Source organism: Serinus canaria, chromosome Z, assembly GCF_022539315.1.
Source record: "Serinus canaria isolate serCan28SL12 chromosome Z, serCan2020, whole genome shotgun sequence".
Classification (NCBI taxonomy): Eukaryota; Metazoa; Chordata; class Aves; order Passeriformes; family Fringillidae; genus Serinus; species Serinus canaria.
In genome coordinates this window covers 38,688,719-38,715,620 of record NC_066343.1, presented here as the reverse complement: position 1 = coordinate 38,715,620, position 26,902 = coordinate 38,688,719, and the positions used below count along the sequence as shown (strand labels likewise).

Here is a 26,902-nt window from a genome sequence, read left to right as displayed (position 1 = left end):
TCATGTCACAAAAAGGTTACTAAAAGCAGTAAAACCAGAGGGTTATCAACCACTCCTACTCTTTCATCTAGGGTTGAATAAGGCTGCAACTATGAGACTGTGAGATATCAAAGGGATTTCATGTCTCTTGGAAAGACGTTGAAGGCATCAGGAACACAGTGCTCTCTCCACACCTGGGGACTAAGAGCAAGTCATGCCTTACCCATCTGATGGCCTTCTAGGATGATGACTACAACAGTCAACATGGGAAGATCAGCATACATCACCAACCTAGACTTCTGTTAAGGTCTTCAATGTCCCACATGACATGCTTCTCTCCAAACAGCAGAGACATGGACTTGATGAATGGACTGTTTGATAGGCAAGGAATTGCCTGGATGGATGCAGCCAGAGAGTTTCGGTCAAAGGCTCCATGTCCACATGGGGGGCTGGTGACAAGTGGGGCTCCTCAGGGCTCTGTCATGGGACCAGTGCCCTTTAAGACCTTCCTCAAGGACACCGGCAGTGAAGTCAAGAGCTCCTACAGCAAGTTTGCAGATGACACAAAGATGAGCAGAGCAGTTGACACAACAGAAGGACAGGATGCCATCCAAATGGGCAAGCTTAAGAAGTGGGTCCAAGAGAACCTCATGAAGTCCAACAAGTTCAAGTGCAAGAGTCTGTAGCTGGATCAGGGCAATCCCAGACATAAGCACAGACTGGGAAAAGAAGTCATTAAGAGCAGCCATGCAAAGCCATGTGGATGAAAAGCTGGACATGAGCCACTAGTGTGAGCCTGCAGCCCAGAAAGCCAACTATGTCCTGAGCTGCATCCAAAGAAGCGTGGTCAGCAAAGTGAGGGAGGGTATTCTGCCCCTCTGCTCTACTCTGGTGAGATCCCAACTGGAGTGCTGCATCTAGCTCTGAGGTCTCTAGCACAAGAACCTGTTGGAGTGAGTTTTGAGGAAGCCACTAAGCTGCTCAGAGGGATGGAGCATCTCTCCTACGATGACAGGCTAAGAGAGCTAGAGTTCTTCAGCCTTAAGAACAGAAGGCTCCAGTGATACCTCCCTGTGGTTTTCCAGTACCTAAAAAGGACTTAGAAGAGAGAGGAAGGATGACTTTTCACACAGTCAGAAAGGGATATGACAAGAAGTTATGTTATTAAACTAAAAGAGAAGATATTTAGATTAGACACTAGGAAGAAATTATTTACTGTGGGGGTGGTGAGGCACTAGAACAGATGACCAAAGAACTTGTGGATGCCTCATCCCTGAAAGTGTTCAAGGCCACATTGGATAGGGCTGCAAGAAACCTAATCCAGCGGGTGTCCATGCCAGGGGGAGTTGAAACTAGATCTTTAATGTCCCTACCCATCCAAGCCATGCTATGACTCTATTATTTTTTAAAATGATAGTACCTTACTCTGTGTTTTTAATTTACATTAATGTTCAAAACATATTAAAATTTAATAAACCTTGCCACAAACATGGTATATTTTTTTCAAAATAATATTTTTATTGTCCCATAAAAGATATACTTGGGATTTTTTATTATCCACAAGACTCAATTACAGAAAAATTAAGCCACAAGGTAGACGTAAGCATTACCAATTTGAACCCCATGGAGATCAGCAGTTTTTTGACACTCCAGGGGATGTGTATACATTTTACAACTTCAGAACAAAAAATTAAGAAACATTCCCTATCAAAGTATGGAGAGTTGCAGCTACCTGGGGAGTAGGAATGAGAGAGAATTCTGAAGTTTTAAAACTGCTTTGTCATGGGAGGAAAAAAAAAAAATCTTAGATGAGAAAGACAGTTACAAAGTATCACAAAGGAATTGCTTCTCCATGCTTCCCCGTCTAATTTCCCTTTAGTGTCTATATTCTCTTCTGGAGATTAGCAACCCTGCTGCAGGAGGCAACATACACATACAACTTCAAGTGCTGTCCAGTTCAGCTGCTCTTAACCTGTGTAGTTTTTGTAAGCGATAAGGAAATTTTCTCAAGGGAATTTCCAAGGCTCAATGGGATGTATCCAACTCTTTTCCAAGCCATAAGAAGCTGAACATCCAAATCCTCTTTAACTATTTTTTTTAGGTATCTTCACATTTAGAATTACAAAATTTTACTCCACAGCTTAATCACAAGTAACATCAACACATTCTATGTGTTCTCACCCTGAAATATGTTTTACAAAATTCAAAATTGAATCAAAACAGCTGGGATTCATCAATCATTTACTGCGGGCCATAGTATTATTTGGATCATACCATCAAGAATAGAAGAAAACTTAAAGAAAGGTATGAAGAACATATAAGCAGTTCATCACACTTGCTGGTTTTTTGTTTGCTCAGGTTTTTTCCCTTGATTACTAGTTTCCTCATTTTGCCCTAGAGAAGACAAACAGTACTCTGAATACTACAGTCTACAGAGAATTAAAAGCAATCACTTTCACTGAGGCCAGAGCCGGGGCCTGGTGCATGGGCACTGCTACCAGGCCCACCAAGTGGAATTCTGAATCTGATTTTTATTAGCTTTTTCTTCCAACATTCAGAATGGGACAGACTGGACAAAAGCTGCAGTATAAGATGCCTTCTTTTCCACAAAAAGGTACTCCTAAGGTACTGGAAGAAGGGCCAAGCAAAGCTTCAATGCTGCAGGAGAGTAAGCACCTTTCATTCCAGGTGAAGACGATTAGGAAAATACAAATGTCTGGGCAAAGAGTTATTAAGGGAAGGGGGGGGGGGGGGAATGAAATTGGGCAAAACCAGCTTCTATCTGACAGCCAAGACAGAAATCCCTTGTAAGACTTTGCACACACTCCCACTGCATATACACCTCACTCCTTGCCTAACTAGTCTGTTTTTTCTCAAGTGTAGGACTAAATGCAGGAAATAGATTTTTCATCAAGTTTTTCCCTTCCCACAGCTCCTTTTGGCTGTCTGCTTTTTCTACCATTTTCTAGACATGCTGGGTCCCAAAGCTCAGTCTGCTTCTCTGCTATAATTAAATCAAATTAACAAACACAACTACACCATGTTCTAGAACACACCAATGAGCCCCAAAAGAATCATTAAAATGAACTAGAATTTCCAAAAAGTGGTCAAGTTTTTGAGCAGTGGATTAGTCTAGTAAATTGTAACAGTTATGAATGCAGTCATATGTTTTTTTTTTCATTGCATATAGACCCTATCAAACCTGTCAGCACAACAACTACAATTCTCAATACAAGACCAGTATTGCATTTAGTCTAATCTTTTCCATTGGGAACTGGGATGAAAACACTGTCAAATGGGTTGGAAATAACTGAAGAAAAACTAAGTGTTTTATTCATCACATAAAAGGTTAAAGTTCACTGCCAGAGGGAAATAAATCTACTTATTGCTTTATTTTTCTTGTTTCAGACATGGCTCAAAATGAACTCATGCAAATTCAGCCTATGTGTAATGAAATACTAGCAATATATTCTAAAATATTAAGATGCGCTTGGTCATTATAATTACAACCTGGAAAATAAAAAAGAATTTGAGAAACCCTCAAAAGCATTTGCAAAACATAAAATCAGTGCTTCTGTGTTTAAACTTGCCTGCTTGGTCTTGAAAGCATTAAAACTGTGCTTTGGTAAAAAGTAATACCAGCAATATACAAAAATAAAGGAAATAACCAAAATCTTAGTAATTGTTCTACTGTAACCCTACAGGAATGCTACAGCTGTGTAAAAATATTCTGCTTTATACTTCCTATTGATGAACTTTTTACCTGCTTTTCCTGCAGGTAGCTTCCCACTTGTCTGTAATAGCAAGTAAAAAGCAGCAAATCATAAAGCAAGTATAAGCAGTTCTTTTGTTGTAATAGAAAAGTGAGAATTGAAGTTTGGGCATATAAAACAAGAAACTGTGTGACTATATTCTGACCCATGACTGTCTCTGAAGAGGAATAGAAAAAAGCTTTACAAACTTTTCTTGACAGAAGTTCTTTGTATATTTCTACCACTCAAGTGAATAATAAATGCACACCTTGGCTGAAAAGATTTTTTAAATATGGTCTAAGGTATACAGCAGAATTCTGCTTCTGAACCTCTGGCAACAAAAGAATGAGACCATCTCCTAACTTCACCTATGCCAGTATTAATCCCTTTGCCAAAGAACAAAAGAAGATAATGTGCACCTTGAAAAATATATGGCACTTTTATTTCTAATATTGGAGGTTCTGTGAGCAAAATTGTAGTTTCTTATTTATCATAGAATCATAGAATGGCTTGAGTTGGAATGGACCTTAACAATCATCTAGTTCCATCCCCCCTGCTGTGGGCAGGGACATCAGATTGCTCAGAAACCCAGGTACAAATACACAACACATTTCAGTCTTAATGCCACATTTTAAAATAAGTAGTTTGACACATTCAGTAGTTTCACACATTCAGTTTTTTCATCACAGATTCTCACATAGTTATACAGTATTGCTAGGTGAACACTGAGAGCAATGTACCTATTTTCTCACTTCATGCTGAGTATTTTTCTGTTTCAGTGTTTTTGTTTTAGTGTTCTTAGATTTACATTTAATGACTTTAAGAAATAAAGTCATCAGGACTTAAAAATTAAACAGATGTTAACTGATTCCTCCAATAAACTTCAACATTTCTTATGTCAGTGTTCCATATAGATTAAAAATATTAACTCTTACATGCACAGAATCTGATTTTTTTCCCCACTCTCCTAATTTCTTTAGTGCAGAAGCACTTGGTTATCACCCTTCACCATCTGTAGCTGTGTAACACCCAAAGGTCATGTTAGGGGAAACCATTTAAAAAAAAAAATTCTAGGTATAAATTCACTTTTAATACACTGAATGAAATAATTTAATAATCTCTCTCCAATTTAAAATTTCATCTTCCAGTAAAATTATTTTTGTGATTTTCATGATCTAGTCTTTTGGATGGAACTGAACCTGCTGGGGTTTTTTTAAGTTCCAGAGTACTGGTTACTTTCTTCACAGATCAGGATTATAAATATTTCTACATAGAGTCTCAGTAATAGTAAGCTTATTATGAGCCTAATGTTACATTTTACCTGTGTTCTTATGAAGCCAACAACATTATGTTTATGTAGACTAAGTCTTTTATCACTGATATCTGAAAATCCAGGCTAGAACAGTCCCTGAGCCACTCATTTCCCAGCAATAAAATGTAAACCAGGTCAGAGGCAGTTTTCCCCTGTCCCCAGCATGGTCGTACTTCACATGCAATAAGTTTTCATGTATAAAAATTTTTTAGAGATAGCTGGATCAATGAGGTATTTTAGCTGGTAAAGTTCAAACTACGTACATCCATTAATATACCAGGACTTGCTGTTTTTCATAACATTAAAACAAGCTATGTGTTTCCATTTGTTCATCTTCTCATCTAGCATTACTGAAGTTTGCTATCAAAGAGAAAGCAAACATGCCATATCACCCTTTTTTATACCATTCTGATACTAAAGTAGTTTTGATGTGTCTTTAGCGTACTAGCAGATACTATGGGGGCTGACTTGGGCATGATATGACTTTCTTCAATTGAATAAATGCTCTCATATGTAATACTAACAAAAAGAATAATAGTGGCCAAAGAATAGCCACTATCTGTGAACTAGGATGCTAACTTAAACACGAGACACAATAGAAAATTGAGATCCCATGCCTGAGGCAGCCAGTAATAAAAAAGTTACATGGGAATCTGGGGCTGTTTTTCAATGTCACTCTCATGGATTAATTGCTCATAACCATATCTTGATTCAAAATGCTGTAAATGAAGTTTAATATTTCAAAGAAACATATTTATGCTGAAGCTCTAGTTACAATAAAATTGACAGTGATATAACAAAAATAACAAAAATATTATAGTCTTATTAACACATAATTGTAGCTGCAAATGAAAAAAAAAGTATAATAAATAGGTGTAACATGTAGGCACAATTTCCAAGTTAAACATGCTGCACATGAGGAACTCAAGAAACACATGTGCTGGCTGAAAGGCAATCATTTAGAGGCCATCCACAATAGCTATCAAGTGAAACTGCTGTTAAGCAGTATTTATGGAAGAACTACTATTTTAAAAATCATTAAAGCATATGTCATGGTCTAAGAACAGTATTCTCCAATTCAGTACTCCCGCAAAACCATGTGCCACTTCCCCTCCCTGCCAGCTGGAAGGATAAAAGGCAGAGATCACAAAAGGTCGAGATCAGAACAATTTACTGGAAGCAGCAATGGCATTACCTCCTGTGAGAGGAACATCGGTCCCTTCAACATCCTAGGAGTCCTCACTGAACTATCTCCAGTAGGTCCATGACACTCATTTACTGAGCAACACAGTTCTCCCGGTGCGCAGGCCTTGCCAGTGCTGAAGAGAGGGGAAGAATCCCATGTTGACTACTTATGAACACCCCCTCTTCAAACAGCCGCAAATACTTTCCAGGATTAGTTGTTTGATCACCTTATCAGGGATCACAGTGAGACTGACCAGCCTGTAATTCCCTTGATCCTCCTCCTTGTTCTTCCCGAAGACAGGCAGGACATCTGATTTCCTTTGAAAGCACCTGTCCCAATCACTATGATCCTTCAAAAATTATTGAGTGGCTTCACAGTGACATCAGTGAGCTCCCTTAGTACTCGTGGGTGCATCTTATCAGAACTTCTGGGCCTAGGTAAGACTAGCTTGCTTAAGTATTCTCTAACCTGTTCCTCTCCCACCACGGGTAGGCCTTCCTTATTCCAATCCTTCCCCAGAGTCTGGGTCCTTAGCACACCAAGAGTTGATCTTTCTAGTAAACACTAAGATGAAGAAGGCAGTCAGTACACCTCAGCTTTTTACATGTCCTGTGACACCAGGGCTCCTGTCCCATTCACCTGTGGGTCCATATTTCCCCTAAAATTTCTTTTACTACTTACACTTAGAGAAGTTCTTTGATTACCCCAAACCCACTTTCTGACACTATCTTTTCCAGGAATCACTAACTTAGCTTTAACCAAGCATGAAACTTGTTCTGGCAGTAAAATTTTAGTCATTATAAACATCTGACATTCAGCTAGTGGGCAAATGATACTGGGAGATCCAACCATCACTGGAGCCAGCATATCACCACTACTATTCACACACTTTTAACCACTTTCCAAAGACATCCTCCTATTGTTATTCCTATTGTTTTTATCACCTTTTAACTTATGCTTTGCTTTTCATTATTATCTGTAAATGGTAAGGATGAACAAGCTCCAGTTTCTCTCAATACTCAACATTCCAAGAACACTGATGGGTCTGAATGGGGAAAATAAACATTATTTCCCTATCACAGGGTGTCATAGATGCCCTACCATAGCTCTGGTAGGTTTCCATGTTCTACAAACAAATTGCTTATTAATCTTACAACCAGTTTAAGTCTTAGTGTCAAATACTTCCTTGTTTCAGCTGTCCAAAAGCAGAAACTAATTTCATTTTTTCCCCAAATTTCTACTCCACTGCCTTAGGTAAACTTGAGCTACAAACAACACTAGCAGAAATATTATACCAGGTAAATCTTACTCCTTTCCAATGTTTGGTTTTTTTTTTTCCCAAGTGTGGAACTCAGCTTTATTAGTCTGTCAACCACATTTTCAGAAAAATATGTTTATACATTCAAAATCATTAATTTGCTGTGCATACTTATTTACCACATACATGTGGATACTTCAGTGATGCATGAATGGAAAAATGCAACATATGCCTACATTTGCAAGCCTATCTGCAGCTTTAAGAACCGGCAACTTAGTAACCTGGCTACTGAGCATACAAATTTCTTTTGTGACCCAAACTATTTCATGTATTTTAAATTCTTCAAGTCTTATTATATATCTCTACCAGAGGAGAAATAAGAAAAAGAAAGTTAGGAAGAAATACTTACAGTTCTTACTGCTTTACCTCACATACTTTAAGTCTGTTTAAATACATTTTTAATACCACAGAAAAAAAACCAAAACAAAACAAAACAAACCAACCAAAAAAAACAACAAAAAATAAAAACACCCAAACCCACTTTGAAAGAGACAATTGAGACCTAAGACCTACTACTGAATTTTATGGCCTGCAATAACTACCAGATGACATTAAAATTGCTAGTGTTTATCCCAGCAGCAAATGTGAAATAGAGTCTAATTCTGTCTGTATTGTTTTCTTTCAGACACTGAAGCAACTGAATTAACCCAATAGGTCTCCAACACATTCAGATTATTGTTACTGTAATGTCACAACACATCAGCATTGTTTTGATAAGTGGAAGAACATTTTTGAAAGAATCTTTACACCACTGGAGAAACAGCAATTTTTTTCCCAAAAAAAAAGAGAATATAATAAAGTGTACTACCTTGTCACTTTACAGCTTGACTCAATCAGTTCATTTTCAATATCCAACAGACTACAAGGCAGACTGTATTCCAAAGGTGAGGACATTCTTTTTAAACGTAGCAAGCCAACACAGAACTTTGCTCCCATCTCCTCCAGTTCTCTTGTACCTATCTGCAAGCCCTAATTTGAAAATAAGATTTAAAAATACAAAATAGGTACAGGCAGATGGATGGACACATACTGCAGAATAGCTCTTTAGGTTAATGTTTTCTTACTTTATTTAATACATTCTCTTGCTTTTAAAGACAGAAGAAATCAGATTCATAGAATAAATTATAGTAGTAATTATAGTATAGTATCAGAGAAGACTCAGGAATACCTACATGATTCCTTCAATGCTGAACAGACACATTCACATTTTTTGGAGCTTCCTAGTCTACACTTCTAGCATCTCAAAATTAACAAATCTATTCCCAGTAATATTGGAAAAGAGACAGAGATAATATCTAGGTTCATATGTATAAATTATTTTAAAATAAGAATTTAAAGAACAAGATTCCTCAATATGAATTTCATCAAACAGAATTTAAAAAGGAGAGAATTAATATCACAGCTGTGATCAAATTCGTTGCTATGTTTTGACACACAGGAAAGACTACCTAAGGCAGCAGTTACTCCATGAGACAGATGTCTCTTCCCCGCCTATAAGTTAGAGGCTACATGTGTTAATTCTGAAAGCATTTATTCACGTGTTTAGTAATTAAAACCAACAAATTCTCAAAAGCTATAGCTCTTTTCTAACTTGAATTACATAGCCAGCCATTTTCCTCAGCAAAGATTATTTAGAAGGTAGAACTTATGTAATGCTCTCCAAGTTTATGTATATAATAAATCCTCCCAACAGATAGTTCTACATTTTTAATTTAGCCAGAAGTGCAGTATATAGGGACAACCTCTGACCTCAACTACTTTATAAAAAGAGTGTAACCTAGACTGAGCCTCAACAGTTATGTAATTGGCTAGTACTACCTGTATATACACTAGCAAATTCAGTGGCACAACTCCACTCAATTTCTTCCTTCCTTTGCAATTTCTGTACCTCTGGAGAATCTAAAAGGACTTAAGCTTGGATATTATCGACCCCTTAACATACAGATTAAAAAGAAGCTTTGACAATACAAATAGGGAAACAGAAGAGCCAGGAATTGGTGGTAAGCTAAGTCATCAAGTATGAAAGAAGCAAAAAAGAATGAAGCAGGAATTCTTTTACCAAAAGCCAGGGAAAAAACACATAAACTTTGTATGTGTTGCCACACTGACACTGCAATTTAAAATGTAAGGTTTAAAAGAAAGTATGTTGCTCCAGAAATGGTACAGCCCATACATTCTCCATGTGCTGTTTTGAACATACTTAATAGAAGAAAAGTTTGATTTTCTTCAGAATTCTTTTTTTGCCTTGGTAGTACTCATAAACAAGGTGCTATTAGTAACAAGAAAGATAAATCTATATCCATTATTCTGAACAGTGCCATCCTCCGGCCAAATGGTACTTAAACCTGTTAGCAGTGAACAAGAGTTGAATAGTTGAGTATTATTCTTAATAATAATACTACTTACCTCTTTTATAATGCTTTTGTGCTGTAGGTTTCAAAGCACTTATTAATAAAGGAAGAATTATCCTCACTTTACTGATGGAGAAATGGAGGCAGAGAGGGTTGAAGCGATTTGCACAGTGTCTCACAGCATGTCACTGACCCCGCTGGGAACAGAAATCAGTTCTCCTCACTCAGTGCAGTACCTTATCCACAGAGACCAATTTTTTGGCTTTGTTTTGTATTTGTTTGCACATCATTAACTTTCGAAGACCCCAGTCATAGCTGGGGCTCCACTACGCTAATCACAGGAAGACACAGTCCCTGCCCCAAAGAGATTAAAATAACATTAAGGTCAAGAGGCAACAAAGTATGTAGAAGAGGAAGAAGAAAGGTAACAGTAATCTCACTGTTACACAGGTTACTAATGTGCACAACTTGATGGTTCAGAAACTTTTCCAGTTATCGTCTGCATTTGTTGCTGAAGAATTTATCGTTAGTTGACAGGTTCCTTATAGACAAGGTATGTCTAACAGAGTGTCTCTAAGTTGAAGAAGGACAAGAGTACAGCATGAAGAAAAGTGCAAAGATAATTGTTATAAAGATAAATAGCGCGTGCATGTTCTGTGGCTGCTATTTTTAGCACAGCAGAAAGAGGATGTATCTAAAAAGAAACCTAAAGGAGCAGATTGGAGGTAGATAACTGGGAAGCACCTGAAGGATAAATTTTGAACTTACTGCACTGAAGGTTCTACACAATTGTAGTAAAAGCTTCATGCCAAACCTTGATTTGCCTCTTTCATTTCTTTTAATCATAAGGGAGAATGTAATATCGCACAAATGCAAAATACCAAATATCTTAATTGATTCTTCCGTCAGCCAAACCGCTTCATTTCCATGAAACAAGATTCAAAGTCTGGTTCAGGAAGTCATCACCACCATCATCAGATGCCCTTACTAAGGGACCTGAGGTCAAGTTCATTTTCACTGAAGCCTTGATTACATTCCTTTTCTTTATCTTCTAATGATCTTCAACTGTTGTTCTAGTACCTTTAACTGAGGCTGTTACTTACGTGCTATAGGCATTGCGTTTTAGTTCAAGCCAACTCGACGTATCTTCTTTTTTTTAAACTAAATTTTATTTCTTTTTTCTCTACATCTTATATAACCATCTTTCTTCTAGACAGTAAAATTTTAGATGGAGGGTTGAAGTCTTCCTTACTAAGCACATCACGAAAGTACCTTCATATCAATAGAGTATCGCAGTGATTAAATTTGTCACTTGAAAGCAAAGATAAAAAACAAAGGTACAGCAGACTACGACCTCAAGCAGAGAAGAATATTCCTATAATACATACTTAATAAAAGGAAAACAGCCATATAAAGATTATAAGTCAATTGGTCAGTAAAATATCATGTAGATCTTCTGATTTCTTATTCAGCAGAGGTTCCAAAGACATAATAATTTCTGAGAAATCGAATTCTAAAGACTGAAAAATCATAGTTACTGAGAAATTTGTTAATCAAATCTTTATTTCCTGAAGTCTTCTCTTTATGTGCATCGAAAGATTGCCAGAAAACAAAATCTTTTCTGCTAACTTAAAAGTTAAGCAATACTTCCAAATGTATTAATCTTCAATCAGCAAAAACACTGATTTCTATTTTGGCATGAATCATTGAAGACATTGTTCTTTTGTCTGGCATCTTAATTATGCTCCACAGTAGATCCTGGAGAATTCTTTCACCTGAAAGTTTGTTTTTCCATATCCTGAATCACAGTTTACTGATCTATATTTGCAGCACTTACTGTCAAAAGACTACAAAGATTCCATATGATCAGCTCAAAAAAATTTGCTTCCAGAGACAACTCTGTCACCAGAGATCCTAAATAGAGGTAAGATTAGCTAACTTCAGCTCAACAGCTTCCTGCTTGGAAATAGTCTAGATTCATCATTGTCCAAATAAAATAAACTAGAATAAAAAGAAAAAGTATGTTCAGCTTGGCAAAGACTCAGTATTTCTTCCACAAAGAACCAAATTGTTAGGTAATCCTCTTACTGCTTTGAACAAAATTCAGCAAGGATGCTAAACCAGAATAAGACTAGCAAAGTGTTTCAGACCTTTATGTGTCCATCCCTCAGATTTGAACTCTCATGTTTTTGGGATGGGAAGTAGGAGGGAAGGGAATTTCTGTAGTTCAACTTCTCTCTGTTTTGAAATAAAATATTATGACATATGTAATCTAATTTATACTGTAAGTTTATTGACAGACTTACTGGCCCTACTCCTTCCACAAAATAAATCTCAAATAAACCAAATAAATCTAAAATAAACGAAACAACACAAAAAAGCCCCCACAAAACCCCTGGGCTCAAGACTCTTCATCTTTTTAATCTTCTCACTGGAGAAATGCAGCTCTTTGATAAGTCCAGTCACCTTGCCTTTTTAGATATATTTTCTTAATAAGTCTGAGCATTATCATAATGAAGAAAAAAATAAGAATCTTCCCATTTATTCAGAGAATGACTAAGAGCTCACAAATTGCTTTACTTCATAAAATGAACAGCAGAACAGTAATTCAGTCTTATCAGTTATTTTTTATGACATAAAAGAATGCTTTTCCCTTGAGTGAATGATTCTTCCACAAAATTCAGCCATATTTTCTTTCCTTACTGAAGAATAGATTTGGAGTTTTAAATATCTTGAAAGTTTGTCCACAAAGCATCTTCAATTCACTTTTCTTAAGTAATTCCTGTAGCAATACTGCTAAAGCCATGCAGGTCCATGTCTAAGAATATTTGCAAAATTTAAAAATAAGCAAGTTGGATGAGTTATTTTTTTTAAAGCTCTATAATGAGATTTATCATCTGAGGAAAACTCTGACAACAGCAGGAATGCATCTGTTGTTAATTGACAAAATGTAGTACTTACAGGCCTATTGAAATGCTCAACAAAGTATCTGTCTTCCTACTCTATAGGGATATAAGCACAGATGTTGGAGCATACATTAATATACTAAATATATCTTGTTCAACTCTTTTTTTTGTTTCTGTCCCACCCAGCCTTCTGATCCTCTTTCCATCAAGCACCTGATTTGAGGCTTGTGATTATTTTCTTGATTAGCATGCCTAAACTCAACTTTCAAGCAGAGGAAATCCACTCCTTCTATGCACACTGTCTAGTAGTGACACACTACCAACAGAGTCACCTTTTGTTTTAGATATGCAGCCCTGTTAACACTTTTCAAGGAGAGGAAATTAAAACAAATTGTAAGTCAAGAAGCTACACAACTATATGAGATCAGAGATGATGTGCAATTTGTAGTGCTGGTAAGCTGGTATGAGAGTGTTTTGATTTGTAAGCCTGCTTCCCCAGCTATATTGGAAAATTCTGTAAGGGACATTGCTAAATATCTGTTGAAGAACCATGATCTGCCATGGTGAAGTCTGAAATTGCCATATGTAAAGGAAATTGTTATTATTATACTATTGGCATATACTACTACACAATCCTAATAATCTGTTGGGCAGAACAGTTCTGGGTTTTTTTAACTGCATGCATACACATGTGTTACAAGCAACGATTAATATTAATATTGTTAAAACAGCCCATAAGCATAACTTGACAGTTATCCATAAGCATAACTACTATGCAACCTACAAAGCTGAAAATTGTATCATTTCATCCTAACGTTAGCCTACACAGACATTAAAAGGTTTCAAAAGCTTAAAGCAAGCAAGAATTGAGCAAGCAGGATTACAGAAGAAGATACCAATGCAAAGGGAAGAAATTAAAAAGGAAGAAATATTCACTGATGTGTCCTCTTACTTTATACTTGCCCTGGTCACATCCACATAACGTGCTTTCCATTGTGTAGCTCCTTTGTACTCCTATCTCCCTCCAGACAACAACTCGTGCTGTAGATTCCTTGGACTTTTCCACTACAAAACTGCAGCTGCCCATGCAGAATGCAGGGGCAGTCTGACTCAGGATCTTGGGGAGTGCCTGCAGGACAGCAATTTGAAAAAAACCAAAAGTGAATCTTTTATTTCCCATATGGATGGAGGTGAAAAGGGACCGTATAATAACAAACCACTACCAGAAAATTTGGTGCAGTTTGCATTAAAAAAATAAGAAAGAAACAATTCTCCATCTTGAGTTTTCAAAACTCAGTGTGTTCAAGTAACAGTGTCTTTGGGCCTTTTCCTAGTTTTTAAAATTCCTTTTTTCAGGTTCAGTCACTGAAATTGTTAGTCATGCAAATAAGGATCAGGATACAGGAGACTTCTTCAGCTGATCACCATCCCTCCTAACTCACCAAGCTAAGTTTGCTCAAATTAAGTGTACCACATACTCCACATAAGTATTTAATTCAACTGCAGACTGTTTCAGAAAACTCATTTACAGACCTAACAAAAGCAGAATTTTATTAACACGTAAAATTCATTTGTATTCAGCAAAGCACTAGGTGCATATTTCACTTCAAGCCTGTGAATCAAAGTTCAGTTCTGTTTACATGACAGTTCAGTGAAAAGTCATGCAAACATACGTATTTGACTACCACTAAATGACTATTCTTTCCAGGCTTTTTTTTGTGTCAGTTAAGACGAAACACATGACTGCTTCAAATTTATTATTTCAGTAGTAATACATAACCCATTAGTGCAAGCTTGCCCAAACATTTCAGTCCACCTTTTTGAAAATGAAAGGCTTTTCCCAACACCCTTTATTGACTATCGTCTTTCGCACAGTAGAGTAGTGCATGCTGAAGTGCCAAAACCCCACATAAATGTGTTAGAGCAGCAGACATGACTGGCATCTGCCTCAACATCCAGGAAATCACACAAGAAAATCAAGAAGCCACAGATTTTTTTTTTTTTTTTTTTTTTTTTTTTTTGTGAGGGAGATTTAAAGAAGGAAAAAAAACCCAGAAAGCACCTGTACTCAAGGATGCATAACAAGTGTTTTAACATGCATTCACATGCTTTGGAAGTTTAATTCTGAATCTTTTCAAAAAACACAGAGCCTGCACACCTATAGATCACACAGGCTTGCAGTTCCCATGAGGCAGCAATGTGAGGGGGACACACAGAAGAAACAGGTAACACTCCTAGAAACACATAATTCTCTAAATTTTTTGCATTTTTGAAAGCTTATACAATGCAGAGGATGTGTTTGTGCAAGTTTATTATATATACCTAATTAGGGGCACATGTCTTAACTACACATCTTTATATAAAGGAATAAATAAAAAGGAATCTCGTATATTTCCACACACAAAAATAAGTATTTCTCAGAACAATTCAGTTTCTTTTTTGCCTTGTTGCTAGAAGACTGCTCACCATGCCTCCATGACTTGCTTTTTTAATCTGGTAATTATAAGCATATTTTCCATCAATTTCCATAAAAGTAACATTAAACAAAAAAAAAGTAAATAGGTGTAAAGAAGCAGAAAAAAATAAAGCACTCTATGTATAATGTTTAAAGCTTCATGAAGTGTACTTTGAAGTACACTCACAAAATAAAAATAGTAGGTGATTTTAAATAAGTCTGCCTCTGCTAAAGAGTCAATATTTGCATAGGATAGGATCAGGATACTATTTGAAAAGGATGTTCCACACCCATGCCAAATAAAATGTACAAATGTCAAACTCACCCTGTAAGCAGGGTCCTCTATCAGGTCGCAAGAGGCAGCACTAAGACTTGTATGCCACATTGTCTCTTTGACGCTGCAGCCATACATAAATACATTCTTTTTGCGAGAATGACCATGATAATCACAGAAGACCTATAACAAATCATTTGGCAAAATAAACTCAAGGCATATGGAATCAAAATTCTAAGAAAGTAATAGACAATTTTTTTTATTTGCACTGTTGAACGTTCCAAAGAATTAGGCAACAATTGTTGCCCTTATATAATTAACTCTCATTAAAACAAGAATCGTGTGATTCATCTAAGGAAGATTTAACCTTCTAGCCTAGCCAATGTAACAGATTTACATCTTCAGGTTTGCAGAAGACCAGTTCTCCAAGTAAAATTTTAGTGTGACATGGTTTACAAGACCATATCAAAATGTTTAATTTATAGACTAGCTACATAGACAAAGTTAAAAAGATTCAGAATTGCTTACACACACATACTTACCAAAGGCAAACGTTTTATAGCAGCCATATATTGCAGTAACCCTTTAGCATGGTAAATAGTGGGATGCAGATCTGGATTTGGATTTTGCCACTGTCTGTTTAAATCTTCTCCACTTAGAGAGCAACGGTGGCTATTGTGGGGGGGTGGAGAAACACATGAGGTAGTCTGTATTATCATACTTTTAAATAAGCCTCCCCCCCACCTCAAGTTTTCCTCATCAACACTGCTTCTTTGGAAGGAGTCTGGCAAGAAAAAAACTTCAATTTTCTTACATGCCAAATAATAGAAATGTTTGGGGTGTTTTAAGCTATATCACAGAAAATAGAAAAATAAAAATAGAAGTAGCCTCTTAGGTGAAGCCAACTGTAATATTACTTATTTGCTGTTGAAACTGAAGACTTACAATTCTATTCAAATTCTAGTTCAAAGTCAGTAATTTCATACATATGGTATTTTTACAATTTTGGTGTCTTCGGTAATTTAGAGACTAATGTCAACTAGAAATCTAATACTTGAAATGATGAATTTGTTAGAAGGCAAGGAGCTGTGAGAAAAACAAGAACAAAAAAAACCTGAAACAACCCAGGAAACAAAAAGATCACCTCAGTATTCAGTCAGCTATCAGCAAGAACTTTAAAACTTGCAGGATTTCATGATCATACAGTCATTTTCACTGCATTTGCCTTTAGACTGTGTCTGCTGGGATAGACTTCTTAGTTGTCCCTGTATTCTTAATTATTTAATTATAGGTATTCTAGTATACGCATTCTTTTACATATATAAAGACAAAGTTCTACTGAAATCTGTAATTAGTTTTATTTTCATTAATTTGTTCACAAAACCTTTTAAAATAGTACCTATAGTAGATGAATAGAAACTGTAGCTTCACCCTAGCAAAATTTCCATTTCATATTAATTCCCTGCAACCAAGTAAATGTAAACTGCTCAATGTTTACTCATAGCAGTTTCAACAAGTTCTGAAATATCCCTTAAATTTATGGAGAAGAATGTTGAAATAATTACAGTTAATAACTTCAATCAAACCAGGATACTCTATTACCCTTTCTTTTGCACACCTATTAACTTCCCAGCTTTTAAAAAAAAATATGTAAAAGGCCTTCTCAAATATAAAGCCCTTTCTTTTTTCATGTAGACCATGAACTTGTTTAGCTTTTTCTAAATGCAGGTGTGGTGTCATATAACCCCCTTGTAAAAATCCGCAAATTAAAATTTCATGTTAAATCACACAGGAATGATTATCATCCATGAACTGGAAATATTTTTGTAAAACTGAAATTTGTGAAGGAATGTAACTGCTTTTTAAGAAGCCAGAAATCCTAGCAATATTGCAAGAGTCAGTTGCTTTTTTATCACATTATGTATTGCATTTGCACCTTTGCAGGAGTAGTTTACATTGTTTATTGTTAAATATTGATGCAAAGAATTAGAGTACAGGTTAAATATTTCTGATTAAATATATGCTTACTTCCCATTGATGACACCATCTGGATTGAGCATGGGAATAATCTTGAAAATATAAGATTCCCGTAAAGACTGTGCATTTGGACTATTGCTCATAAGGTATTCCAGTGTTCCTTTCATAACCCAGCTTGCATTAGTCTCTCCAGGATGCACACGAGCAGACAGGAATATATAAGGACGATTCCCTAAAAGAGATATCCACAGAAATTGCAAAGTATGTTTTAAGCTGAGTAAACAGTTTGTTGATTAGAAAAAGAGCCAATGGCCCACTGTATTTTTAACAATACAAAAACCATTTGTAAGTTGAGTATTACTGAGTATGGGTATTTTTGATAGAGCTTGCCACAACATTTTTGAAAGGACTGCTAATTACAGAACTATCACAATGCAGTTTTAAATTTGATCAGACAATTTGACTGTGACTAATTTGAGCCGGCAGTTATGATTCAACTTTCATTACTTTTTTCCCAATAGCCAAGAAAAATACTGAGGTGGACAAACAAATCAGAAAATGGCAAAAGCTCACTTCAAATCACAGTAGCTAGATGTCAGCTTTATGAAAGATTTTTTTGAAAAGCTAATAACCTCAGCATTTTAAGAAAAAAGCTACTTGTCCAGTATTCTTTTCCAAGAAGTGCTGTCTGCAAAATGTAACATACAAGCCCAGCAGCAAAAATTTAAAAATACAGCAAAAATTTAAAATACCTTAATAGAACTCTTACATATATATATACTATATATACTCTTACGACATAAATACCTTTGTTTCACTACCACAAATAAGTATTATTAAATACAAAACAAATCCTGAATACTGATGCCTCTTGGTTTCACAAAATTCATTAACCTTATTTTACATTGGTATTTTTACACTGCATTGTGGTTAAGACTACATTTTTTCTATAAATACCTAGTTTCACATTATTTTCAGTTGATAAGAAAGAAGAATTATACTTACTGAACTGACAGATATGTTCATAGTAACTGGACTCTGGCATGGCTGTAATAGTGACTAATGGACAGCTGTTGCCTGCCAGGGTCTTACAGAGAATGTCATGCCGAAAATATATCTGTTGAGGGTTGTGCATAGATTCCAGCTTCCTAAGATGCATCTTCATACCAAAAATAATGAAAAAATACTTCAAATTCTTTGCAGTCACATATGACAACGTATTTCAAAAGCGTATTTAACAGATCTTTCTTTTAGATATTCTAAACAATGTTCAAGTTTCCAGGATAATTTTGACTATGAAATACCATTTTCTACATCTCTGACTGATTGAATACTTCTCTTTACAGAATCTGGTTTTCCAACTGCTTTGAGAAAGAGGAAGGAAAAGAGGGTATACACAGATGGTACTATAAGGGTATATTGAAGGTAAGAACCTCTGATTCATTAAGGTAATCTGATCAGGGACCTTTTTGCTGCAAAAAGAGGTAATAAGTAATTGAAGACTGGGAACAGAGAGCTGAGATGTAATGGAAACCATAGCAAAGACCAAAGTCACCAGTCTTTCTTTGAACAGACCACTAAGAACCTACAGACAAAGACCTGGAGAGAGTCACCTGATAAACAAGTAGGAACCTGAGAGTCACCTGATTAACAAGCAAAATGGTATAATTTGGGACATTCAAGAGGGGGGTGTGGTACCATACAAAACTCAAGCACCTGATTCCTACAGTATGCCCTTAGCCGTCTCTGCGCAGCCTTACTCTCTACCCTGTGCATCCAAATGCTGTATGATTTAGTGCAACTAAAAGGACAGGTGTAAGTCAATTTGGGGTCAACAGCTGGAATGCACAAGGGTCTCAGCATCAGTAGCTGGAGAAGCCAAACTTTGGGAGCATCCTTGTGGGTACCACAGGCTAAGTGTCCCAAGTCCCAGCGACTGTTGGAGTCAAAGCAGATTCCAACAGCTGGAGCTGTAAGCACTCTTCACTCAGTGGAGAAGCAGAGAAGCAAGGGGATGTCCCACTGCCAACCTCTGAGGCAAGGACAGTGTGTCCATCAAAACACATCCGGTGGGACCATAAGGGTTGAGTTTCCCAGTGACAACACCTGAAGCAGGAACATGGGTTCCAAGACCATGTGCCTGCTAACAGCTGCTAGGGATTGGGTGGAGGGTAAGCATATACATCTTCCCGATTTAGATTTTCCCTGTAGCCGATGTGTGTGGGGGTACACATGAAACTTGCTAGTAAACTACAAGGTAAACTACCCAGATAGTATGGGCCCCAGGTCAAGCCAGGGGTATCTAGCAGGCAAACAGTCCATGCTGGCATCTAGGCAGAGCCACAAGTGCAGAGTGCCTCTGAGATGAGTGCAAAAGTGCACACATCTGTTTGCTAGTGAGCATCAGGCTGGACTAGACTGCAAACTGGAGGCCTGCACAGCAGTAAGAGAGACCTGGGATTGAGGCAGAGCTGTGGCATGGATGGGCCATGCCAGTGCTTCACCACCTGCTTCTGATTCTACAGAGTAGGCCGGCTTGTACTTTTACTAGTGAACAGCAATCCACATCAATTGCAGAGGAGGATGGGGTGTCTGCACCTGGTATGCAAGTCACAGTAGTGTTACACAGGGTGTGCCTTGTCTGTGCCAGTCTGTGTAGTCAGAACTGCCCAGCAGGAGTGAGCATGCACAATTATGTGCATAAGTCTCTTTGTCTCCCTGGGATACATACTCACACTTGCTAGTGAATATATAAGCAAACAGGAAAGCAGGAGCCATGTCCATCAGCCTGGGACAGAGAACCCCAGGTACCTTGGTTGGCCTGCACCAGGTGGGCAGGAGGAACCTCCAGGACCAGGAGCTGCTGGAAGCAGCAGTTGCTTATAACAGCTCTTAACAGGTACTTCTGCCAAAAGCCGGCATAGTTTAGTGAAAAGCTGCATTTAAAGCTGCTATACAGTGCCCACTGAATCCTCTGCTTTGCTTTTATTGCTGTGACAGAGGCAAACAAGAGACACTCTAGCCAAATGACTATTGCTTAGTCTTAAAAGCCTCAGAAGACTTCTTTAGACAATTCATAAATATAAAAAGATCTCTAATTATCTTAGGTACAGCAGCTTTAGTTATCAAAAAGTATATGTAGAACAGCAGGATACAAGTCATTACACTCAAACACAAACACTCCATCAAATTAGCACAGCTTCCAGTCAATTATTACAGAATCAAAGAATGCACAAGTTTGAAAGGGACGAGAGTGGGTCATCTGGTCCAACTTCCCTGTTTCAAGCAGGGCCATCTTATAGGATATTGGACAGGATTGTGTCCAGACAATGCTTGAACTCCCCAGGGATGGGTATTCCCCAAACTCTCCTTGCAATCTGTTTCCAGGCTTGGTCACTGGCACAGTAATGAAGTTCCTTCTCATGTTCAGGTGGAAATCCCTGTGCATCAGTGTGTGCCAGTTACCTCTGGTCTCAGCTCTTAGCACCACCAAAGAAAGCTTGGCTCCATCCTCTCAACACCCCCTGCTTCAGATACTTCCAGACATTATGAGGCCTCCTCTCAGTCATCTCTGCTCAAGGTCCTTCCTCATAAGAGAGATGCTCCAGTCACATAATCATCTTTGTGATACCCAGGAAATTCATTAAGCCTGTAAGCATCAATTTTCTTTTTCCTGGGACCGTTCATTAGAACAACCTATACATTTTGTCAATCTAAATACTAATATTATGAAAATTCTCCCTTGAAAGGCACATTCTGAACTTCTTAAAAAGAAACAAAATTAATTCAGTCACTAATGCGATATATTATACTAATAATATAAATATTCATTTATGTAACAGATACAGCTTCTCACCTTTAAAGTTGAATATGTATATGGATAATGGTAAGCAAAGTAGCACACATCATCTTTGTGCTGGAAAGTCACTGTGAATGTAATTGTGTAATAGGATTTTCCTTTCTGGCCCCCAGCAGCAATTGAACTTCTTGAAAAATGATTCCTAAATCAAAAAAATGAAGGCAATACACATATTAGAGCAATTTCTTTTCATACTATTGATTATTTCTGAACACTCATTCTAAGAGTCAGAAGGACTTTTAGTGACTGCATTTCTCTTCTGTGTACATACAACTTAAATACAGGTTCCCACCAGCTTTAAAGATACTTTATTATAACAGTGATACACATGTTCATTTACATTGATAAAAGGTGAGCAAACAAAAACAAGTAAAAAAATAATTTAAAAAAAAAACAAAACCAGAAAAAGTAAGCAAAGAGCTACCAACCAAGAAGGATTACATATTGACATGCTGCACCATCCGATCCTGTGTTCTAGAACTCCTCTACAATAATTCCACCACAGATTACAGAAGGCTCCTCACAAGGACCATGAGACCAGTATTACTGGAAGTTACTAATAGGATTTCAAGTAAGCATGCATATATACATTCCCTTAAAAGCTTCCCAGAATCAGTGTCCAATTTCCAAGAAAACTATAAAATATTAACAGCTTAAATATTAGTAGCAGGCTTACAAAATGAGACCCTGTATATTTCTATCACATATATTACTCTCCATAGTGACTCAGAAAAAAACCCTTTTCACAAAAGAATAACACAGAACTATCAAATGCAAATAAAAGAACTTCTGCTCAAAAACTGCACCTCATGTTAATCTTCAGTGTAAGATTTGCTGTATGTTTTGTCTGTGTGTGTACTTACTTGTAGTAACAAATATCTGTCCCAACACGAGTCCAACATGGTCGACAAAGGAGTGCTTCCTGAACAGAATACATGAGGGGCTGCATACCTGAAAAAAGAAATGCATCTCGTTTTAACACTTACCATTAAACAGAAACATATTATCAGTAATGGACCACATCAATACTTACACAAAAGTCTACAAATTATGTCTACTTATTCACTCACTATCAGAGTGCATTTTCATTAATGTCTGGGTAGCGTTCTGTGTGCTTTTTAAACCAGACAACAAAGATTGCTGATGTTCAGAAAATAACAACTAAAGAAAAGAGTAGGATTTGTGAAAGACCAAAATCCAAAATGGAATGTTTAAATGAAAGCTGAGGTTTTGTCATGGTTTGAGGCTGTTGCAATGCCAGTGCCCCCATGAAAATACATTCTCCCTGGTGTCTTCTGCAAAATGCCATCAGAAATAGAGCAAAGCAGGCTCCAGCTTAAGAATAAAAGGGAAAAAAAATTTATTAACCTACAACTATATTTAAAAAAAGAAACACACACAGAACTCAGAATGAAAACCTTCCAAACATTCCTCCTCCTCCTCCCACCAAATTCCCAACACATCACAGTAAGACAAAACCTTGGATTCAAAATTCAGTTACCACCCCTCAGATCACTCAATATCAGTCCATCTCTACCCTTCAGATAATCAATTCTCAGTTCATCAAGACAGGAGTCCTTCTTGCACCACAGACTTCCCCAGGAAACACAGTTGAAACCTCTCATGTTTCTATGTCACACGTGGCACGGCCCAGAGAACATTTGCCATCGTGACATTTTCCTTCCATGTCCAGTGCTCTCACCACTGCACATGGACCAGAGCTGCTTCTAGGGTTTTCCTTTTAAGGGTGCTTTGCCCAATTCCAAAAAGAGCACAGTCTCTCACTTTTGGGACATCTGTCCCACTCAAATTCACCCCCTGGGGCCGAGGGGTCTCAAGAACAGAGATCATCTTCTTCTCCTTCACCGAAGATTGAGGGCACCACCACCCTCCTCACCCATCATCTCTGTTCACACACTCCTTCACATCACATCACTGCACTCTCTTGGCTCCGAGCCATGGCCTCCCCCTAAATGCAGTCTCTGTGTCACAGGAAAAATGGTTCTGTCCATGGCCATACAAGAAAAGTCCAGCCAAAGGCCACTCCTTCATCTCCTCCCACCTAGGATTCTTCTCAGCTTCTCTTGGACATCTTTCACTTGCACAAACTTGCATCACACTTGCCCAGTTCCTGCTATTCCATCTCTATCTCTCTCCTCATTCAGCTCCAGGAGGATCAGCATTTGTAAGGTTTCCATCATCCAAGAAAGGGTTAAAATATCAGGCTCTGCCTGTCCAGAACTCCCAGGCCAGGCCGTGCTATCAAATTTCAAGGTGGCACCAGCACAGGCACAGGCTCCCTCCCACCCTCCCTCTCTCCCTCTCTCCCTCGGGGCTGGGGCGCTGCCCGATGTCTCCCAGTGCTCCTCCAGCCTTCCATCCTGCAGGAGCCTTCACCTCCCTTCTCTGTCCCAGGCCCGGCCTACCTCACCCAGCCCTTGTGGCCTCCCCTCCCCGGCCCAGCCCGCAGCCAGGCAGGGCAGCTCTGTTCTCTTTCACGATGGAACCCAAGAGAGCTTCCCCCTGGGAGTGCTCAGCTTTTAACCCCCCTGTGTCCTCAGTGGCCACACCAGGTGCCAATATTCAAATCTGAGCGCCTATTGGTTTGACCACAGCATCCCAAAAACTCACTTCCTCTCAAACCAGGACAGTTTGCATGAATGGTAGACTACAAGCAGTGTTCAGTTCCACTCCATCCAGCTCCTACTATGAAAAGGTTTCACAGAATACACAAAAAACTGATGCTATCATCTATCCGTGTAAATAACTGAAAAATAAATGAAATTTCAGGACAATTTTTTAACAAGTAACTCTTTAAAGTCTATATTTTGACAGTACACTTACATTGAATACTTAATATGAAGTTAAAGGAGAAAAAAATGCATACGAATTGAGTATAATTATTTGTTAGATTATCAGCCAACCACACTGATTCAATCAGTGTGTTAAAAAAAATCTAAAAATTAGAAAAAAAATAGAAATTATTAAGTATGCACAACATTAAAAAAATCTAAACTGACTGATGAAGATTAGTAAGTAACTTAAAAGCATCTTACTACTGGTCAAACTATCTGGTGTTCTTGGACTTTATCAGTGTGGATGAAAGTGTATGACAAAGGAGAATACAATACTACTCAATAACAAAAGTCTGAAGCTTTTTTGAGGTGGGAGGAAGAATTTCTTCCTACTTAAAGGACAAATTTCATAATATAAATCAGGAAAAAAAAACAGTTTTAAGCTGAATGACATACAGTACACACACAGCCCCAGACAAGAGGAAGAAAGGTATTTTCAGCCATTTCTAAACATTTGAATGAGGCACACACTGCAAACACTACTTACTAGAGACAGCAATCTTCACTTAAGAACACCAGTATTTCAAAGTAGACTTATTTTTCCTTACCATCATTTAGACAAAATTGTTTTGGAAAGTCTTCACTAACATTCACATCTACCCCGATGCAGAAATGAATTAATTCTTGATCTGAGTGAATCAACAGGTTTTGTTGCTGTCCTCCCCTACCCAATGGTCCTAAGACAATTGCAGTTGCACTTACCAGTAGATTTCTTCTGCTTTGGTCTCACTTACAACAAAACTTCATTTAAAAAACTGACAGCCTTTGGTTTAAGTTGCATTTCTTCTTTTTAACCACAGCTATCAAAACATTTTCTAGCAATACTATTAAAATAAAGAATTTCAACTGACAACATGAATACTGATAATCCTGTGGAGGAGGGAAGGAAACAGCTGAGATGACTACCACAGGTATTTTTTTACATATTTCTTCTCAAAGAATGGGAAACTTATCTTACCATAGTTGAACTGACTGTTTGACTTTTCACAGTTGATGATGTTAAACCGGTAAGCAATGCCAGTTTTCATTCCACTGACTTCAAAGTAGAACCACTGATGATAATGATTACTATTTATATCTGAGTTCAGAATTAGATCATACTCATTTCTGAAAATTAACAAAAACAGATCAATGATCGTAAGAAGCAGAAATAAAAGGCCTAACCCACGAAAAGTAGAGTTGAAATATCTTACTTTCTGATCTGAATAACTTTGCGCAGGTTTCCAGATTCAAATTTGGAATTAAACTTCAAAAGATCTGCCTCCTCTGGTATAGCGCAACTGTGAGTGGAAAAAGGGACCAAAATGAATAAAACAAATGTAGCTAAACCAAATAGCTTTATTTTAGTCCTCACTTGTCAATTCAGAAACTATTTTGATCCTTCCTCCAAATACAGCCTAGAGAGCAAAACCACTGTTACGTCAGATCAAACTTTGTATGAAATCTGCTGCAAATATTATGAGTCACATTAGAGAGAAAGTAGAACTGGCTTAGATTATTACTTGAATATTGCTTACAGAAAGGTAAAAACTTACCTCGAATTATCAAGGTCATACACAACTCTATCTATAATGTCATTTTGATAAATCAGCCTTTCAATGTCTTGACAGATTTTTGTCCTAAAAAAGAAAAGCAGAGTTCTTACTTAAATTGTCACTTACTGTTTCCAATCACAAAAGAGGAATTGCCTCATCCAGGAAAACTAATGAAGTTGACATGAATACAGTGGCACCGTTCAGACAGACCTCAGTTTCACCCCCACTTATGTGTACAAAGTCAAGGTTAAGTTTAAACATTTGCATTCAGAGGTGCCTGAATCCAGTATCTGTATGAGGGAACTCACTTTTCATTCACACACCTTACTGGATTTTATCTGAAGGAAAAATCACAGTTTCATACTTTATAAAAGAAGTAGAAATTACTCAAACATTATTCATGTTAATGTTTTAACACTTGATAACATTAGTAATTTAAATGAATCCTACCATAACCAAAATTAAAGAGTTTTAGGGAGTAGCTTGAACAGTGAGTGTGTTTAGAGAAATAGCTTTTCACCCCTGGACATCAGGTTCATTTATAGACTACGTAACAAATAAGAAGGAATTTGGTGATGTCAGCCAAATGTCAGGTGTGTGCCTATCCAGATCATAAAACCATTGCACAATTAGCAGTATCTAGGTCTTGGATTGGAAAAGTAAGAATGTGTTGCAGTTCAAGAATGAAAAATAGTGGCAGAGCTGTGTGGAAAAGCTTGCACAGCACCTGCAATAAGAAGAAAAGGAGGCAGATAACAATGAAGAATACAGAAACAGAATGGTAAAGTACATTCAGGCTGGAAATTCTCAATTTAATTAAAATAAATACTCTTATCAAATGAGAAACAGAAGGTAAGTGCACAACTCTAGCACATTGTATTAAATTGAACTGAAAAAGAAAAGAAGTCACAAGTTCAAGTCCAACTGACAATATTGTGACAAGGCTGACTCACCAGAATCCATCTAAATAGATTCAGCTCAGGACAGAATTACAGATTTTTGACCTTACACTTGATCTTAGAAAACTCATTCGAATTTGGCATGCCTCAGCTCTAAAATGCCATAACACTTCCTAATATCACAGGAGTTTTTCCAAGACAAAATGCATCAATGAAAATCCATTGTAAGTATTTTATAAATGAT

The 26,902-nt window shown here is 37.3% G+C and overlaps 1 protein-coding gene across 10 annotated transcripts in view; it reads right to left on the bottom strand.

The window, feature by feature from the left end:
* The window catches only part of AGTPBP1 (ATP/GTP binding carboxypeptidase 1), a 63,551-nt gene that overhangs the window by 5,249 nt on the left and 31,400 nt on the right, over positions 1-26,902 (bottom strand). For 5 of the 10 annotated variants that reach the window (XM_050986695.1, XM_050986694.1, XM_050986697.1 and 2 more), the window contains 11 exons: positions 25,760-25,843; positions 25,418-25,504; positions 25,183-25,331; positions 22,233-22,320; positions 21,367-21,511; positions 18,516-18,669; positions 17,562-17,742; positions 16,076-16,205; positions 15,585-15,716; positions 13,757-13,933; positions 8,356-8,516 (listed from right to left, as the gene is read on the bottom strand). In XM_050986695.1, the coding sequence (XP_050842652.1) occupies positions 8,356-8,516; positions 13,757-13,933; positions 15,585-15,716; positions 16,076-16,205; positions 17,562-17,742; positions 18,516-18,669; positions 21,367-21,511; positions 22,233-22,320; positions 25,183-25,331; positions 25,418-25,504; positions 25,760-25,843 (1,488 nt within the window). Of the gene's footprint in view, positions 1-6,238; positions 6,363-8,355; positions 8,517-9,953; positions 12,717-13,756; positions 13,934-15,584; positions 15,717-16,075; positions 16,206-17,561; positions 17,743-18,515; positions 18,670-21,366; positions 21,512-22,232; positions 22,321-25,182; positions 25,332-25,417; positions 25,505-25,759; positions 25,844-26,902 lie in introns of those variants that run through there. The other 5 variants (XM_050986696.1, XR_007780417.1, XM_050986698.1 and 2 more) reach the window with 5 other exon arrangements.